We start from the raw sequence: 20,627 nt of genomic DNA, 5'->3' as shown, positions 1-20,627 counted from the left end.
CCCGAAAACTGGGTTTTTACCGCATTTTTCCTTTAGTACATCCCGGCCCAGGACTCACACAGGCGGCCACACTGGTGTGTGCGGCAGGGGGGGAGTTACTGACATCGGTAGGGGTAAGGGGGCCGGGACAAATACTAGCGGCCGTGGGAGGGCAGCAGGGGTAGGAACGGACACCTGCAGCAGCAGTGGGGGGACATACAGCGGCAGCCGTAGGGGGTTACACAGATCGGTGTTGGGGGATGTGGTGAGGGGGGCCAGGACGAACACCAGCAGGTTAGCGGCAGCTGGGACGGACACCTGTGGCAGCAGAGGGGGGAACTACAGCGTCAGTGGGGGGTCTAGAATTCTGTGGGGGGTGTCTGGGGTGGAGGACAGCGGTGGAATAGAGAGAGGGAGGAGGTGGGTTGCAGACGCACTGAGGAAATCCTTATGGATAGCTCAGCTGCATGGGGAAAATCACTTTTCAAAAAAGCTGACTCCCCAAAAAGAGCAGTTTTTCGGAAATGATACTTTAGACAAGGAGGCATGATGAATACCTCCTTTTAGTTTTTTAAACTCGCAGAGAGTTTAAAACATAATTATCACTAGTGATAATTATGTAATGATGACTAGGCCCTTAAGTGTTTAAAATGTTTCTATGTAGCTGAGACCACTTCAATTTAAGTTTAACATGGAGGGCTTAATGTATAGTGATTAGTTTATAACAAACATATATGATTTTTCTAATGTGAAAATCTTAGTACTTTTAGGTGCATTCATTTGCTTGTGTTTTATTCTACAGTATTTTTTTTTTTACAGATGGATGAAATTAGTTTGATTCAAAGCTGCTCCAGATACAATAACAAAGTCCGAACCCTCCAGCAAGCACTTGGACTTCCCTTATGGCAAAAATCACAGGTAATAACTGGCGATGTTACTTGTCATTCTGTATTCATCAAGAAATAAGCCCATATAAAAATAATCCATGTCTGAGAAAGTAAGCACAATCCATAGTTCCGTAGCTAGTAGAACACTCTTAAGCAGCAATAAATAAATAACCCTAAATCATTACCCCTCCACCACCACGCCTTACAGTTGGTATGGCATTTTTGTGGTGACACCCTATGGTTTCATTAAACAAAGCATTGTGTACCAAGGCTCAATAACTCCCCTTTTATAGACCCAATTTTCATGGGTCAGATGACTCTAAAAATCAAGAAGATAAAAGGATGTGCTCTATAGTGTGATTAACGTCTTTCTCTTCAACTTGTACCACGCCAAGACTCAGCACATTTCATCACAGATGGACATACTCATGGCCCTAATAACAGCAAGTTTACATACTGTAGGAGAACATTTCTTTACTTAGCCTATCAGAAGGAAGTTTGTGTAAAATGAAGAATTCATTAGTCAGTCAAGGTGGCATGAGTACCTCTGACCATCGGAGCAGTCAAAATCAGTGGGCATGTATACAGCGACATGGAACGCATGCGCCGCACCAAAAGACGCATTATGCAGAGAAAATAAATCTACACAATGTCTTTACATCCAACTCTGCATGGTCTCCATAATCGCTAATTACCTGACAATTTGATTACCATTAATGTAAGCATCCTTTCAGTGTTATTACCGTTATCATATATTCTATCCTCTTCTATTCCCAATACAATGTATGTTTTTTTATAAATATAGAAATTGTTCTTTTGTAGAAGGTAAGCAAACCCCTTATTCTATAGTGTACCTTTATGGTGTATACATTAGTACATCACCCTCTAACACAGAATGGGATATGTTCAGTATCCTCGCACAAAGGATGCCGGAGCTTAGAATACCGGCGCCGGAATACCGGCACTTATCAGAATCCCAGTGTCGGCATCCTGACCGCCGGCATCCCGAAGGTAAGTAGCGGGGTTGGGGGTAGAGTTAGAGTTAGGCACTAGGGGGAACTCTGGCATCCCGTACCCATCCCCACAGAACAATAGACTGAAATGCATATGCACGCCCACACACTTCAAAGACATTGCAGCCTTTATTTCTTCCCAATCAAAATTCTGTGTTCACTTTGGTCTTGTATTGTTTTTAGATGAATGAGACGGAACCCAGGTGGGACACCTATGAGTTACATGTGCAAGCTCTGAAGAACAAACTAGGACTTTTTTCATATGACAACCCAGAGGTAATTACACTTATTATATTGTAAAATTATGACACTTGAAATAAGGGTGATGATGAGGACCTCTTACTGTCATCATTTAGACTTTCCAAGTTAGGATCCAAATAGCAATGTTTGCTGCAATATTTAAATTAGAGATGAGCGGTTCGATTTTGGTTCGGATCTTCCCGTCAAGTTCGGACCTGAACGAGGCAAAACGTCAACTTTCATGCAGAGCCGTAACTAGACTTTTTGGTGCCCTGTGCCAGAGAGAGCATTGGCGTCCCCCCCCCCCTCCATTTTTTAAAAAGGGACATAAGATGCACCTGAAAAAGGGCCATGGCCTCATGGGGAGAGCCAGGGAAGAGATAGGGGAGGACAGGGGATGCTGGGGATAAAAGAGGAAGCTACAAGTGAGAATGATAATAAACAGGGAAATTGACAGGCCCAAACAGCGCCCCCTGCCCTGCGGTGCCCTGTGCCATGTACCTAATCGCACTACCCTAGTTACGGCCCTGCTTTCATGGACATCTCAGCACAGATGTCCAAGAAAGATGATGTTCTGTCCGTATAAGATGATGTTTTGCCTCGTTCTGCCTCATTCTGAGATCCAAACTTGGCAGGAATAACCGAACCGCTCATCTCTAATATAAATATCAATAAAAGCTTTTTCTCTGTCTTACACCTTTTAGTGTCCACAGGCACTTAAAGAAAGATTCCCTTAAATAAAAAGTGTTTTTATTAAAACTATATTGACTGAAATAGGTGACGGTTGGATAACACAGATTTGTAAGATAAAGTTTCCCCAACATGGGGGCTGGTATAAATCTGGCAACTCAGCACAACCAAATAAACTAAAACCCATTGATTTACTTTATAAAATATTATAACTTCCTCTAACATAAAACAAATACAAGAAGATAAATATCCAACCACTTTTATAGCTTACACTGTGATATTAGCAATGCAACTTTGACATTTTTATATCTTCCCAACGAAAAGTGAAACTGTGTGGGCTTCAGTGACTCAGGGAGAGGGGAGAACATGGTTAATGTGAAGTGCTAGAGCAGAAGATTCAATATAAACATTATTATGTCAAATGAATAGTGCATGTGACTTGCAGTTTTTCTGCGCGCCACCAAGTCTACAAGTGTAACCATTGCCGAGATTCCTTACATTGCTAGCAAGTGATATAAGCACCGGAAGAAAGAACCAGAGACCTGGACCTGATTAAGGACAGGAATGCCAAGTAATTAGAGCCTCAGAAGAACACTACATTTGTATTAGACAAAGCACATTGAGCCCGGGAAATTGTAACGCCAGGAATACCCAGACTATAGGCATTTTGTCATTTCATGTTTCCTGGTTTTGTACACTACAGCTTACATTTCATAAGTCCGGCTGTCCACAAGCAGATGACACCTCCATGAAAACATCTCTGGCTGGCAGACGGCACCAGGCTGGAAGAACGCTGCATAGAGAGGCTGTAAAACATTTCGCACCATCTGCCATTCAGTCAATGATGGAAAGTTACTCTGAAGGTTAGAAAGTATTAGTACTACTTCTTAAAAGCCCCTAAATAATTTGGGGGAGGACAATGAATTGGACACGGTGTGTGATGTAGGATATGTTATTTTTGTCTGAAACTAAACTGTATATGTAAAGTACATTGCAGGCATTGATATGATTATTACCTGATGGGGTAAATATGCAATGAGAATGTGCGCACAGACACAATGCCTAAGCTCAACCCAGTAGAGATATTTTGGTGAGCCAGCTGCATGGATCTAGTGGGGGGTTTTCCCAAGGTTTCAGGCCAAGCTGTAGAATATAGGTTACTAAGGTGAAACCGAAATTAATTAAGTGAAAAGCATAATACACTTTGGGCCTAATTCAAAGGCGGATGCTGCTGCGACTGCTTTTGCATCTGTTGCAGTAGTCGCGTGTGCGACTTTATTCAGATGCTAGTATCAGCCCTTCCCCGGGGTACAAGCATGCGTCTGACTGAGTGAGACACTCACTTTTAACGTTTATTCATGCTGTAATACCATTGATGCTTCTTAATAAACCGGCATTGGTCGCACCATGGAAACTTGCACCTGTCATGTGGCAAGTGCAATTTCTCCAGCTGACGATGTCCTCCTGTGTTTGCGACTGTACGTCTATGTACGCAGCCGCTTTCACAGTGCGCCCATAAAACGGACCATTTCTGCATACATTACTGAGCCACTTCCCATTCACCGCCCAGGAACACCCTGAACGTTTCCACAACATTGCTGATACCGTGCCTACCAAACGCACCTGCGTCTTTGTACGTACATACCATGGGATGCATGGGCCCTAGGAGGTTTTAAGAGGTTTTGTGCATTCGCAGTTGCAAAAAAAAAATCGCTCAACTACATGAACATCAGCATTGTGTGCGACTCTGATCAGGTGCCATAAGTACAAGTGAGCGTATTGTTTCAGACAATTTGGAAGTTTTCAGCCAAATTAGACCAATACGTGATGGTTCTGAACTAGAAATATCTGATACAGCAGAAAGAAAAACCAGGTTGGCCGATGTCCACCACTAGCGCATATTTGAAGTCATCAATCAACATACAGTAGAGAAAGTTACACATGCTTGGCATAAGCATAAGAACATCCTTACAAAGAACTAAGGATCAAATAGGGTTGAGGTTACCAAAAGGTTAAAAGGAGGGGCAGACTAGATGGGCCAATAGGTGCTGCCGTCAAATTCTACGTTTCTCTGGAAGTGCTTGAAAATCAGGTTGTTTAGGCCACTGCCAGAGAAACTAGAAGTGTTGTGTTTGGCCCTATGTTCAGGTCACATTACTGAACTAGCAATTTAAACGGATTATGGGCCTGATTCAGAGCCGGACGCTATTTGCGCTCGCTCGTTCAGAAAATAGGGGTGGCTATTCAAATGAACCGTTCGCTCTTTGCGGTTTGTTCACGCCTCTAGGTCTGAACGAGCGAACCAAACATGCGGTAATTTTTTGGAAAACTACGCCCCCTGGCCGCTCGCATCCTACGTCATGTCCGCTATTTATTAGATTAATCGAGTACATCGACCAGCGTATGAACTGCTCGCTATTCTTGTGGTTGGTTTTTCCTACCGCAATCTTGCGAGCAGTTCTGACTATAAAATAACCCAGTGACGTGGTCAATGACGCTGCTGTATTAATTATGCACACCCATAAAACGCCCGTTTTGACCTTTAAGCACGCCAGCGTTCTGATCTCCACTCCCCGTTTTCAAGCACCTTCCCCTGTTACCACCCACATACGCCTCCTCCTGCCACTCAAAATAGCAGGCATTCGCTATTTAGCGAACAAACGATTTTTGGCCGCACTGACTGGTTCGCGCATGCGTATTACGATCCGTACGCATGCGCAGTTGTGCAAACATCGCTCGGAACGAACGAGCGGCCGCTTACGAGCGGCTTTGAATCAGGCCCTATGTTCTATACCAGATTAGTTCTTTAGTCAGGCATTCCGCAGGATGCGGGACCAGATTGTTAGTATGATAATAGTAGTAAGGACACTAATGAACTATTATTGAACTGTACAGAGCATTACATTATACTTTATATGCAGAAATTAAAATAATTGAATCACAATTATTGCAGTATGGCTGTGAGCTGATTGTGTGTGTGTGTGCGCATGGGGGGAGAGGGTGATGTAGGCAAGATCCCCGAGGTCAGAATGCCAACGGTCACAAGCCCGACAGCAGCATCCTGACGGTCACAATCCTGACAGATTCCAGTGGTGAGTATTAGGGTTAGGAGGGGAGCGTTAGGGTTAGGCTGCGGTAGGAGTGGGTTAGGGTTAGGATTGGGGTTAGAATACATAACAAAATCCATCGGGATATTGACCGTCAGGATGTCGCTGTCAGTATTCCCGTACGTAACCCATGTGAGGGGTTGGTATTAACCACAGATTTAACTGACAAACAATTACAGGTTCCCACATTGACATCCACATTCACTGTTTATCATCACTTTATACAAATACTTTACTAGATCGGACACCTTGAACTTCCATATTTTGACTTATGATAAAGACATCATCATTATCCCTTTATGGTAATCTCAGCCAGATTTCCACAGCTAATGTCATACTCGGCATTTGTTTGGATGTCTTGTCACTTGTCATTTCCAGCAAGTTATGTGACTGCCAGGCATAAAGCTAAGCTTGTGGTAGCTAGCAGATATCTGAGGTTCAAGTTACAACACTAGAAGAATGCATTGGGACATCATGAGACTATTTTTGTGCCCGTGTTTCTGGTGTTGGGAAGCAGCCAATGCACAGGCAGCAGATTGCAGTATCAGCAATTAATTATATGCTGAAAAGGTTTTGGCGGCTTGGACAAACATGGGTGGGTCAGAAGGTGCCAGGTTTAATGTGATACATCCACAATAAAGCGTACAAAATGCAAACATTTGCTCTGCAGGATACTACTGTACAATAAGCTTCCAGGTTGGAGAATACACAGGAGTTGAAGGAGTACCCATTATATCAGTAACCAATAGAGCTTTTTAACAATGAAAAACAGAAAGAGCTTAATACTATCTTGGCATTGGATGTAATCAGTACTATTTACCGGACACCTTTGGCTTCATCTAAGTGCAATATATGGATAAAAATGATGTCTAGTACCAAAATCTCCCATTCATTACTTTATTATAGTAGCTCTAGTAGATTTCACTCTTTAAAAAATAATGGTGCCCTAAAGTCAATGTACAGTATTTAGTGGGCCCTAAACTATGAGTCATTATACTCAGCAGTGGGACATTTGCTCAAAGCAATGCAACATGAAATAGGAAAATAATGATCAAAGTACTAAAGGTGACATTGAATGAATCAAAGTTTGAATAATTACTTTAGGTATGTAAATCCTTCAAGACTCTGAATGCTGCTGAATTATTAATAAACAGCTGTCCTCTGTAGGAGTGGTACTGATGTGTTTCAAAAAAATGATACCAAAATGTTTCATGGTGAGGAACGTGGCAGTTGTGAACTGGAAGATGATCACATGGCATATTTTCCAGCTCACATCTAATCGCGTGCTGCCGTCTTTACTTGTTTTATAACTGTATGCATTAGATACTGTAATCAGCGGCCGGTGAGGGATGGGGGGCAAGGTGCCTTGGTACCTATGTTCACTTGGATAGGATAGGCTACATAGCAGTCTGTACACAGGGCACACAGGGACATTGGTGTGAGTGGTGGGTGAAGGTGCTGCTGCCACCAGTCTGTATAATGCCGCTAGTCACGTGGGTCACTCCCACGACACGGTCCCTATGCAAAGCAGCACAACTAGAACACCTCAAATAAAAAAATGTTGGCAGAAGCAAGTCCATCGTGGGGGAAGCCGCGGGCAACAGATAGTTTTGGATAAAATTAAGAAAAGAAAATGAAAAAAAAAAGAAAATAATATCAACTTGTACAATCTAAATGACACATAGCGCTTTCTAGCCAAAGACATATGTACATAAAGTTTAATTGTTACAGTTATTTTATGAAAATGCACAGGACATCCCTGCCCTCTGGCTGTGACTTTCAAAAATTAATTGTTCTGTGAGTGGAACAAAAGTAATTAAATCACTACCATATATTGTAAATTCCGTGAAATAATGCAGTCTGGATTTCTGCTATCAGTACGGCTTCCATGTGTTCCCCTTTTTCTCAGTGCAGTCCCCTTTTTACTCCAAAAATCCTTAACTCATAATGCATGATTTACAGTACCGTAATTCAGAATTATAATTTAACCAAATTAGCAGGATAAGTAAGTAATAATCACTAAATTACAGAACAATTAGAGACAAACAATGTATAATATATGATTGGAATGCAACAAAAAAAATCATAAAAGGGGGCACAATTATTATAATTAAGGGGGCACAGTTAGCCTGCATTTGTAGTGCCGCCACAGTTAGCATATTATAACATTTATATTCTGGCAACCATCATCCATGGGTAATGTTGAATCGTGCAACTGAACCTTTAGTACATTCCTGCCTATAAACCTCTAAGATTCACCTGCCTAGAACCTCTAAGACAAAACCTGCCTATACCTCCTAAAACCATAAGGTGTCGCTAATTAGCGCTGTGTTTTAAATATACCATTAATAAGACTCTAAGACAGTGGAATAGAGGTCCAACGCGCTAAAGATTATTATTCAGGTAAAAGTACAGATGTTACCACGCTATGATCTAACAATGAGCGCAAACTAAATTGTACAAACATTTAGGTCATAAGGTACAGTCAATACATACGCGTGCGCTCTGGGACCAGATACCGGCATCAGTAATGAAACCTTCGTCGAAACAGCATAACAGGACCACCGCAGACTGGCATCTCGTTTCAGAGCACTCGCATATATACCCGTACTGGGATAAGCAATACAATAGAATACGTTGGCAGGTTCTCATTGGTTCCTCTTCTTGCTTCTTCCGTTACGGTACAATTCATAGGTCAATGCAAAGGCTCAAACCAGCCTCTAACAGCCTGATTGTGTCCACTTTCCCGCTGCATAATAAATCTAGTCTAAACTATGGCATACAACATTTCAAGAAGTTATTCTCTCTATCATTCATATTTCATAGCCGCATGTTCTGATCTCCTCACCGATGCCACCGGAACGCTGTGGGAAAGAGTAGATCAGTACGGCACCAATCACGGTCCATTTGCCATTTACTAAACCATAGTTACAGAAAACATTAATTTCTTCATATGCTGACATTGCGATTAAACCAAATAATAATCATTCCTTTCGCGCTGCGGGACCATTGCTTTTAAATGTGTATGCGGGGAGAAATTACATTAAATTGTGTTGTGCGTTTGAGGGTCTGTGGGGCACTTAGCGACCAGCACTAAGTTGGAAAGGTCCATGTGTATGTGTGTGAGCATGCCAGTATGGATTTGGGAAAGATCACTAAAAAGCTGGCTGTGCGTCTAAATAGCTATTTTGTGTTGTCCTATGTTTAACATGCAGTGCAGGGAAAACACCACTAATTTGCTACTTTTTGCTACATCGCGTATGTTTTAATGTGAATGCAGGGGAAAACACCACTACTTTGCTACTGCTCAAATATGTTTGTGGTGATTTTAATGTGTTGCAAAGTTATTTTATGTCTGCTAAACACCGTCGGTAGGTGTTTGGGGAAGATTGTGAAAAAGCTGTTCGTGCTACTTTTTAGCAACTTTGCTACTTTTCAAATATAAGTCTGTGATGATTTTAATGTGTTGGAAAGTTATTTTATGTCTGCTAAACACCGTCGGTAGGTGTTTGGGGAAGATTGTGAAAAAGCTGTTCGTGCTACTTTTTAGCAACTTTGCGTTGTGAGTAGCAAAATTGCTACTTTTAGCAATTTTGCACTGTGGATTGTGTACTATGTATTTTTGACAAAATGGCGCTTGTGTAAGCTTTCTTTTCTAAAATGGAGTCTTGCTGCCATTCACAAGATGGTGTCTTGAGGCCAGTCGCAAAATGGCGTCGTCGCGATTAAATTTGAAACTGAACTTGTCTCAGCCAATTATTCAGCTTCGACAGTCCACCCTTTGATAGCAAACAACATGCTATCACAATCTGCTATTAGGATTTAATTTAGGCTTACATTTATATATTATTTAGTGTTATTATGGGATGGCACAAGGTGGTTCTTAATCCATCAATAATGTGTCTCTGGGTGGGGACATAAAACTACTATTATACGCACACCGCGGATCTTGGGAGATCATGTGACAGGTGTGGGAATGCACCAGTCTTATAACAGCAGTCTTGAAGGGGGATTTGAGACTTTACATTTTCTGGGTGTTCTATAAATAACATTTCAATAATATCCTCTATGCATGTCTAAATATTACACATTTAAATGATGGTACTTCCTAGCTCAGGGTTGTAATGCAGTTCTGTATCTACCTCGGTATACATATTATCATTTCTAACCACCATCACAGTTTCATTCCTTCGTTTCACTCTGTTTTTACATTTTCCACACTTCAACACAATAGGAACACACCGGACGCATATGCCAATTACTATGATGACAATCAGTATAAGGATCAAGAATTTGCCTATGCTGGCGATCACTTCCTGGACCCATTCCCCTAAACCCGAGAACCATTTCACTGGGTTCAGCCATGACACCCATCCTTCTATCTTTTCCCCTACTTCAGCCACTGAAGCGTTATGGTTCTTGCAAAATTCCCACTTTAGCTGCAGAATTTTATCCATCTTCCGGTCTATCACCTCCTTAGGGTCGCTGGTATCATTGGTGACATAGGTGCAACATTTTACTCCAAATTGAGTGGCCAATGTTATGCAATACCCTCCAGTAACAGCTGTTAAATAATTCAACACTAGCCTGTGTTGCACCAGTTCTTTCTTGTACGCTTGCAATTCTCTCCCTGTGTACCTGAATGTGTCATCGTACATCTCGGTGATATTATCTATTAATTTAGCAAGTTCTTGGATATATCTAAAATTTAATGTACCCCTCGCAATTCTGGTGGGATCCAGGGCGACTAAAACTTGGAAGCCAGTTGTCTCACTGATTAACTGAGCGGCTTTATGCATATCACCAGGTATCATATTTCTCTTGCCTCTGTGTTCATATTGAGTGTGAAGATATGGTGACGGTGTGTTTTTATGTATACTCAGCATTTCAACATGTGTGATGGTCATAACTTCTGGGACTACTCTTCCCAGGTAACACAAACCATCGGAACTCGGGGAGAGCCATTTATACGCTTTTCTTCCACATATAAAATATACATTATCAGGGAGAACATAAGGAATGGTATGCATTATTATCATTAAACACATTTCTCTTGCAAACAATCCTATCTCAGGCTCTTCCATCTGGTATATGCAAGTTTCTGGTTGTATTATTTTAGCACAATAACCATTTGGTACTTTACCAATCATTTCTTTGGTGGAACTCAATGTATACCGGTACCTAAAATATTTCCCACTTGATTTAATTGAGCTTAGCAGATCATAGTTTATGGACTCATTATCAGCTCTTTGTGAGAAGGTCATCGTCTGATTATTCCCCGTCACTTCCCAACCTCCGGGTTTATTGGGATTGGTTATGTTCAAACACAAAAGTGATCTATCTACTTGGAATTGATAGAGTTTGAAATGAGGTGGTTTGGATGAGAGGAATTTTCCATCCAATGTTTTCCCTTTTTGCAATTCTAAAATTTCCGTGATATTCAGCGGAAATGGCACCAACCCTACATTATGCTGACCCTGTGGCACATGTGAACACACCCAGCAATCGGTTTGATTTAACACTTTGCCTACCATGCTGTGATAATCCTCTAAAGGATACCCTCCCCAGTACGGATTATATTTTGGTTGGCACCGTTGGATACAGTTCTCATCAACTAGGGACCCACAAAGCTCACAAATACAGGAATCCTCAGACGATAACCCTCCACACCTTCCCCGAGTATCCGGAATGATAGCTCTTTTAACAATAACAGTACTAAGATTGGAAAGACACTCCCCTGATTGGCATTGCACTCCTCCTGTCTCCACTCCATCGGCACTGCCATCAGCTCCCGTTTCCTCAATCGGTCCCCCATCACAGACACTGGATATCCCTGGACTGACCAGAATGGTGAACACTCTAAAAGAGAATATGAAAATGAACACAGCAGGCCTGTCCATTTTAACAACAAGTCCTGCAAAATTTCTCTCGGTTCAAGTATGTCACTACGACCGTTTCAATCCTCCCGGAACAAGCTCGCGAGTGACAGGTCCACATTATCAGCCTTGTTTCCGACTTGTTTCTCCACCGGTTGATTGACCTTTTTGCAGTGAGTCGAATTGACCCAGGTATCTCTCTCGGCCACCTTCAAAGATGTAGTACTCGTCAGCAGCACCTGGTATGGACCTTCCCACCGGTCAGTCAAACAACCTGAATGCAAGAAATTTCTGATCATTACATATTCTCCTGGTTCAACATCATGACAGTTAGTTTCAGGCATATCATTAGACAACAATTTCAGTTTCTGCTGCTGTTGCTTTAACTGCCTACTCATTGATATAAGATACTTTACAGTTACCTCGTTGTTACCCTTTAGATCTTCCTGTGGACTTATAATCAAATGAGGTTGTCTACCGAACAATATTTCAAATGGGAACAGATTCAGAGGAGGTCTAGGAGTGGTCCTTATGCTATGTAGGACCAAGGGTAATGCTTCTGGCCATCCTAGTCCAGTCTCTGCCATGATTTTACTTAGCTTATTTTTAATAGTCCCGTTCATCCTCTCTAACTTGGCACTGGCTTGCGGTCGGTAGGGGGTGTGAAGTCGGCTATTAATACCCATCAGCTTACACATATTTTGGAAAACATCACCTGTGAAATGGGTACCCCTATCACTCTCGATGATTCTAGGGATACCATACCTGCATACAAATTCCTGAACTATTTTCTTGGCAGTAAATGCAGCAGTATTAGTGGCCGCTGGGTAGGCCTCAACCCAGTTAGAAAATACGTCTGTGCACACTAATACATACTTAAGGTTCCTGCAGGGTGGTAATTGGATGAAATCAATTTGTATCACCTGGAAAGGTCCATCAGTCGGTGGAATGTGGGACGGTTCGGTAGGGATCGCTTTCCCTATGTTCTTTCTCAAGCAGGTCAGACAGGACATTGCTATCTTCTCTGCTTGTGAAGAAAAACCTGGTGCGCACCAGTATGCCCTCACCAACTTGCACATACCCTGTTTACCCAGGTGAGTCAGACCGTGTGCTGCCTCAGCCATGCTGGGGTAATATGCCTTGGGGGCTACTGGTTTACCATGTCCGTCCCTCCAGAGCCCAGAGGACTCTTGCCCACACCCCTTGGACTTCCAAATGGATTTTTCCTGAATTGAACACAAATTTTGCATCTCAATTAATTTTAGCATGTCAACGGTTTGGAATGACATAATTGTTTCAGTTGGAGAAAACATTTTTAATCCTGCTGCCCATTTTGCAGCTTCATCGGCTCTGTTGTTGCCCAGTGACACCGGGTCATCCTCACATGTGTGGGCTTTACATTTAATTACTGCCACTGCCTTGGGCAGTTGGATTGCTTCTAAGAGATGTTTTATGTGTCGGGAGTGTGCAACTGGTGTGCCTGCTGCTGTCATAAAATTTCTCAGACGCCATAGAGCCCCAAAATCATGCACTACCCCGAACGCGTACCTCAAATCAGTGTAAATGTTAGCAGATTTGCCTGCTGCCAGTTCACATGCTCTAGTCAGTGCTACTAACTCTGCCACCTGGGCCGAGTGAGGAGGACCGAGAGGTTTAGCTTCCATGATGTCTGTGTCATTTACAACAGCATAACCTGTACATAACTCACCTGTGTCTGTTTGTCTATGACAACTCCCATCCGTATAAAAAGTTACATCCACATTCTCTAAAGGTGTGTCATGTATGTCAGGTCTAGCAGTAAAGGTCTGATTCAGATATGTCATACAATCGTGCGTATCATTATGTCTGCCGAACTCACCTCCCGCCAGCAACTCTTCTCCTTCCACCCTTTGTACATCATGTTGTACATATGGTAGGTATGTTGCTGGATTCAGCGTACTGCAACGTTTAACAGTAACATTTGCAGGAGCAATTAGGGCTAGTTCCCATTTGGTGAACCTAGCTGAGGAGACGTGTCTGGTTTGAGCTGAGTTCAACAGAGCAGATACAGCATGGGGAGTGTAGACAATCATATCATGGCCCAATACTACGTCCTCACTTTTACTCACCAATAGAGCGATAGCTGCTACACTTCTCAAACAAGTGGGGAGTGATCTTGCTACCGTGTCCAATTGGGCACTGTAGTATGCTACGGGCCTACTGGCATCACCATGTTTTTGTGTAAGGACACCTGCAGCACAACCATCGGCTTCCGTACAATACAAATCAAAAGGTTTTTCATAATCAGGTATTCCCAATGCAGGAGCTCTTGTCAGACTATCCTTAAGATTAAGAAAAGCCTGTTCTGATTCCTCTGTGTGTATGACACGATCGGGCTTTGAGGAAGAGACTAATTCCTGTAAAGGTAAGGCCAAAATAGAAAAACCTGGGATCCACATTCGGCAATATCCACACATTCCTAAGAAGGTACGAATTTGCTGTTGATTCTGCGGCAGTGTCATGTTTTGTATGGCTTGTATTCTATCTGTTGTAAGGTGTCGTAACCCCTGGGTTAGGCAGTGTCCCAAATATTTTACTCTGGATTGGCACGGCTGTAGTTTGTCCTTAGCCACCTTGTGTCCTGTTTGTGAGAGATGAAGTAATAAAAGTTTAGTATCATTCAAACATGACATAAACGAGTCAGAACATAGCAATAAATCGTCCACATATTGAATTAGAACAGATCCATTGGCAGGTTGAAAAGATTGTAAACAGTCGTGCAATGCCTGGGAGAAGATACTGGGGCTGTCTATGAAACCTTGGGGTAATCGTGTCCATGTGTATTGTAAACATCTGTATGTAAATGCGAATAGATACTGACAGTCAGGATGGAGAGGCACAGAGAAGAAAGCAGAACAGAGGTCAATGACAGTGAAATGGGTTGCATTTGGTGGGATCTGCATCAAAATGACAGCTGGATTTGGCACTATGGGGAATTGGCTCTCTACTACCTTATTAACACCTCTAAGGTCTTGTACCAGCCTATAGCCCCTCCCACCACTCTTCTTCACTGGAAAGATGGGACTGTTAGCTACACTAGCTGTACGGACTAAAATTCCTTGTTGTAACAATCGCTCAATTATTGGAAACACCCCTAATTCTACCTCCTGTTTTTGTGGGTACTGGGGAATTTTTGGAGCTTGCCTACCGTTTTTTAAGTTTACCATTACAGGGCTTACATTTGCCATTAATCCAGTGTCCTGTCCATCCTTAGTCCAAAGGGAATCTGGAATTAGGGACAACATTTCGTCTACTTGTGATGGGGTTTCATTTACAACTGTAGAGTGATACATTATCCTTTGAGGAGTGTCTAACATATCCCGCACCTCGTATACCATTCTCTCTGGGATATCTAAATATACCCCTTCAGGGGTGCAATATATAACACATCCCATCTTACATAACAAGTCTCTGCCCAGTAGGTTAGTAGGAGCCGCAGCAGCCAGAAGGAACGAATGTCTGGTATGCAACGGCCCAATAGTAACCTCTGTGGACTTTGTTAAAGGATAACGTTCCACTTTACCTGTTACACCCATTGTTGGTACTGTCTCATTGGTCACCTGTAAATTTACGGGAGATTTCATCACTGACCTGGTCGCCCCTGTGTCTACAAGAAAAGGATATTCAGTACCAGCTACATCAACCATCATGACCGGTTCTTCCCTAGTACTTCCCGTTAACCTGACTATCTGTAGACTACAGGTATGACCTGACCCCTAGCGTTGGCTACCGTTCTCCAATAAAGCATTTACGGCTACAATTGGAGCTGGTGCCTGTTGAACATTTGCTGGCCTTTGTGCATATCCTTTATGGGGATATCTAAATTTTCCCTGATGTGGGATTCCTACTCCTTTTACTGTGCAGTTTCTACTTAAGTGTCCTGTTTGTTTACAGTTAAAGCATGTTCGTGTTTCGGGTGAAGACATGTGGTGTTGTGAGGTTTGCGCAGAGGGTAAAGGTGGTGGATATGGGTAAGGATAGGGAGGGTAAGGGTATTGTGGGGGATAAGAAGTTGGTGGATAGCCTGTGACCTGTGGTTGCATCGGGTTAGTGGGATAGAGTTGCGTTTGTTGTTGAGTGGGGTTAGTGAGAGTGGGTGTGTGTGCAAGTGCAAGCGTGTCTGTTGGCTGTGATGTTACCGTCATTCCCTCCAGAGCTTGTATACTGACAGCCATCAGTTTCTCGCTCTGGGCTTCTCTCTTTTTGGAGATGTTCTTATCATGTTCAATGGCGGTTTCTATGAGGGTATCTATTGTAAGTCCCCGCCAGCCAGGCTGTGAGGTCTGTACCCGAGTTTTCAAACTCTCTTTCAGACCATCCACAAGTACTGTGACTATCATTCCCCGGTGGTGAGTGCTATCTTTCCTTTTTGGGATCGGGGAAATCATTTATGATGGAATTTAGTTCTGCTCTTGTCCAAGGACAATGCATTACTACTTCCCTCGTGGGCACTATACCGTTTGCGTCTGCATTTCCATTTGGAACAGTTATTGTCCGAATGGGATGCAGACCGGTAGCTCTGCTACCTTTGACCTGGTTACCTGGCTGGGGGTTTAATCTGCTGCTGCTACGTATGGTATTAACAACTTCCTCTATGGGTGCAGAGTGTGTTAACACTTCCCTTGCTGTTACCGATGGAGATGGCGGCACCACCCGTGATTGTGGTGATGCAGCATCTATCATTTGCACAGCATGGGAAATGGCAGACATTACAATAGGCTCATCATCCACATCATAAACATTTTCTTTAAGGTTGCTTAAGAGAGGGTACAATTTGTTTGTTACATTTTTATGGTTTTTTTTTTCATTGACTGCACCTACACCCCCATCCGCATAGGGTGGTGGTGGTGCGCGTGAACCATCTGTACTACCTTCTGCAACGCTACCTTGCAGTGCGTGCGCGCTATCAAGCGATGCGTCTGTGGCGCTATTTAGCGTCACCGGTGCATTGCCCGAGACTGTGCCCGCGACGCAAGCAGGCGTCGCGGGTACCTCCTTCAGCCACATTTCCCCCTCGTGCTGCCACAGTTTTAAACATTCAAAATATTTAATCTTTTTCTCTCGGGCTCGCATCAAACTGATGTGATCCCGGACATTATCTAACACATTTTTATCAAAACTACCAATTCTGGGAAACGGTCTGACACTCTTCCTCGTCATATTAAACCATAAATCACAATACCGTATTGCATAAGTACCGTATTTGGTATGCATGATACGACGGGCCGATCCGATCGGCGCCTCCATTAGCAGCATATTATTGCCTAACATTTCTACTGTTTGCATGGCTCCCATTCTGGGACAACTCCTACGCTTTCCAATAAAAATGTAAACCGGTGAAAGACAATCAAGATACTTTCACTTACCTGCGGACGATTTAAGTCGGCGGCGCACACACACCTGGATAAGATTTAGTAAGGCAATTTCCACACCTGGATAAGATTTGAAAAAGGCAACTTCCACACCCGGATAAGATTTAGTAAGGCAACTTCCAAGCCTATGAGAGTTTATATGTCGGCCACTCTCACGCACCTCTATACAACAAAAGACAACATGTACACCTGCTACTGTGTATAGAACGGTAAAGCTGCTTACCGAGCGACTAGGCTAACCCTTGCACCTAGCCATTAAGGATCATACGATACCCTTAACTTTGTTCAACAAATATTCACTGTTACACACTTTTTTCCTGCGCAGAAAAATACACGTTTAACCCAGATATTGGTAATAGAAAAAAAAATGTAAACCTCAATGGATTTGTTCAAACACATGGCAGCACAACCGGAAGTACGTGTACACAATTGTGCGACTAGTCGCATACACAGTGATGCGACCAGACCCACGTGTTATTACCTTAACGCTATTATGCTACTCCCTCTAAACTTTTATCAACGAGAGAAAATAACTTTTCTCTCCTTGTCCCTGGATTCTGATCAGCGCTTCCTCTACACAATAACCGGCAGTACGCTCTCAGCAACACTGTGGTAATGAAAGACTAATGCGTCTCTCAAAAAGCGCCTCCACCCTTTTACTGAGAGGGAACTGACCGAGTGTTACCGTGTATCAGATAACGTGATAAACCTACGAGCCCCCAACTGTTGAATCGTGCAACTGAACCTTTAGTACATTCCTGCCTATAAACCTCTAAGATTCACCTGCCTAGAACCTCTAAGACAAAACCTGCCTATACCTCCTAAAACCATAAGGTGTCTCTAATTAGCGCTGTGTTTTAAATATACCATTAATAAGACTCTAAGACAGTGGAATAGCGGTCCAACGCACTAAAGATTATTATTCAGGTAAAAGTACAGATGTTACCACGCTATGATCTAACAATGAGCGCTAACTAAATTGTACAAACATTTAGGTCATAAGGTACAGTCAATACATACGCGTGCGCTCTGGGACCAGATACCGGCATCAGTAATGAAACCTTCGTCGAAACAGCATAACAGGACCACCGCAGACTGGCATCTCGTTTCAGAGCACTCGCATATATACCCGTACTGGGATAAGCAATACAATAGAATACATTGGCAGGTTCTCATTGGTTCCTCTTCTTGCTTCTTCCGTTACGGTACAATTCATAGGTCAGTGCAAAGACTCAAACCAGCCTCTAACAGCCTGATTGTGTCCACTTTCCCGCTGCATAATAAATCTAGTCTAAACTATGGCATACAACATTTCAAGAAGTTATTCTCTCTATCATTCATATTTCATAGCCGCATGTTCTGATCTCCTCACCGATGCCACCGGAACGCTGTGGGAAAAGAGTAGATCAGTACGGCACCAATCACGGTCCATTTGCCATTTACTAAACCATAGTCACAGAAAACATTTATTTCTTCATATGCTGACATTGCGATTAAACCAAATAATAATCATTCCTTTCGTGCTGCGGGACCATTGCTTTTAAATGTGTATGCGGGGAGAAATTACATTAAATTGTGTTGTGCGTTTGAGGGTCTGTGGGGCACTTAGCGACCAGCACTAAGTTGGAAAGGCTTCTGTGTATGTGTGTGAGCATGCCAGTATGGGTTTGGGAAAGATCACTAAAAAGCTGGCTGTGCGTCTAAATAGCTATTTTGCGTTGTCCTATGTTTAACATGAAGTGCAGGGAAAACACCACTAATTTGCTACTTTTTGCTACATCGCGTATGTGTTAATGTGAATGCAGGGGAAAACACCACTACTTTGCTACTGCTCAAATATGTTTGTGGTGATTTTAATGTGTTGCAAAGTTATTTTATGTCTGCTAAACACCGTCGGTAGGTGTTTGGGGAAGATTGTGAAAAAGCTGTTCGTGCTACTTTTTAGCAACTTTGCGTTGTGAGTAGCAAAATTGCTACTTTTAGCAATTTTGCACTGTGGATTGTGTACTATGTATTTTTGACAAAATGGCGCTTGTGTAAGCTTTCTTTTCTAAAATGGAGTCTTGCTGCCATTCACAAGATGGTGTCTTGAGGCCAGTCGCAAAATTTCGTCGTCGCGATTACATTTTAAACTGAACTTGTCTCAGCCAATTATTCAGCTTCGACAGTAACAGGAAAGTGTCATATGTTTGACACACCTTTATGAGAATTGGTGACTCAGTCTTACCCCCAGCACGAGAACCTGGACACGATCCTCTACTCAGCCTTGATTGGACCAATCCTCCCATTTCTATCCTGTCCTGATGCTGCAATCTCATTTGAAAACACTATGGACCTGATTCAGACCTGCTCACTAGCAAGCGATCGCTCTTTGCTGGTGATGGTTGCAAATGTGCGCTTGTGTATAGTTCGCAGTGCGCATGCGCAAACTAGTACAATCGATCGGGATGCGCTCGCTCGCCCTGCAAAGACAGCCCAGTGGAATGAGTGACAGGAGAGGCCGTTTGTGGGTGGTAACAGGGGCAGGGCCGTAGTAACGGGGGAGTGTTTAAATGCCATTTTAGAGGCGTGCATAATTAACCTTTTCAGAACCCAATTCAAGGTTCTCACACTCGCTTACAAAGCCCTCACCCATTCCTCTCCCAATTTACACCTCTGACCTCATCTTCCTTCACTTTCCTGTCCGCCCTCTTCATTCAACAAATGCACGCCGCCTCTCATGCCAACTGATTACTTTCTTCCACTCCCACCTCCAAGATTTTGCCCGTGCTGCTGCCCACCTTTGGAACTCTCTCCCTCTCCCCATTAGACGCTCCACCTCTCTACAAACCTTCAAATGCGTTCTCAAGACTCACTACTTCATCAAAGCCTTCCAGCTCTCATCCTATCTTGCTGCTACATGCGCCTTCCTCCTTGTCTACTCCATCTGTGTCACACCTGTTTGTCTGCACCTCGCCTTTAGATTGTAAGCTCTTATGAGCATGGCCCTGTACCCTCTTGTGTTTCTCCTTACTTTACTTTCATCTACTTCTTACTCCCCATCCCCAACTAGGGCACCTAACACTTGGTTGCTTATGCTCTGTTGCTTATTTGGGTGTTATGGTCGCTAATGTAGCAATGTACAATATCTATGTCCTTGTCCTGCATTGTATTGTACTGTAAGTCGCTGGTCACCTATTTGTTTATGTACTTTGTAATGCGCTGCGGAACACTTGTGGCGCCATATAAATAAATCATAATAATAATAATTACCACAAAATAAATAAATCCCAACAAAGCAGAATGTATTTCCATACACCAACCTTTAGCACAACCTCCTGAAGAAAATGGTTAGGATTCATTACCCAAAACATAGGCATGTTCCAAAAGATCAAAAGGTGTGTACAGTAATATCAGGAGACTGTATTCAGAATGTACCATATAT

At 42.9% G+C, this 20,627-nt stretch overlaps 1 protein-coding gene across 2 annotated transcripts in view; it reads left to right on the top strand.

The window, feature by feature from the left end:
• The first annotated feature begins 798 nt into the window (after window positions 1-798).
• The window catches only part of LOC148521372 (uncharacterized), an 85,194-nt gene continuing 65,365 nt past the window's right edge, over window positions 799-20,627 (top strand). For both annotated transcript variants that reach the window (XM_088475284.1, XM_088475285.1), the window contains exons 1-3: window positions 799-897; window positions 2,063-2,155; window positions 3,513-3,672. In XM_088475284.1, coding sequence (XP_088331410.1) covers window positions 799-897; window positions 2,063-2,155; window positions 3,513-3,672 — 352 coding nt within the window. The remainder of the gene's footprint in view (window positions 898-2,062; window positions 2,156-3,512; window positions 3,673-20,627) is intronic.

The sequence above is a fragment of the Taudactylus pleione genome, unplaced genomic scaffold, assembly GCF_031769625.1.
Source record: "Taudactylus pleione unplaced genomic scaffold, aTauple2 ptg000169l, whole genome shotgun sequence".
Lineage (NCBI taxonomy): Eukaryota > Metazoa > Chordata > Amphibia > Anura > Myobatrachidae > Taudactylus > Taudactylus pleione.
The sequence above is the reverse complement of the archived record's forward strand: the minus strand, read 5'-3'. Positions and strand labels throughout refer to the sequence as shown.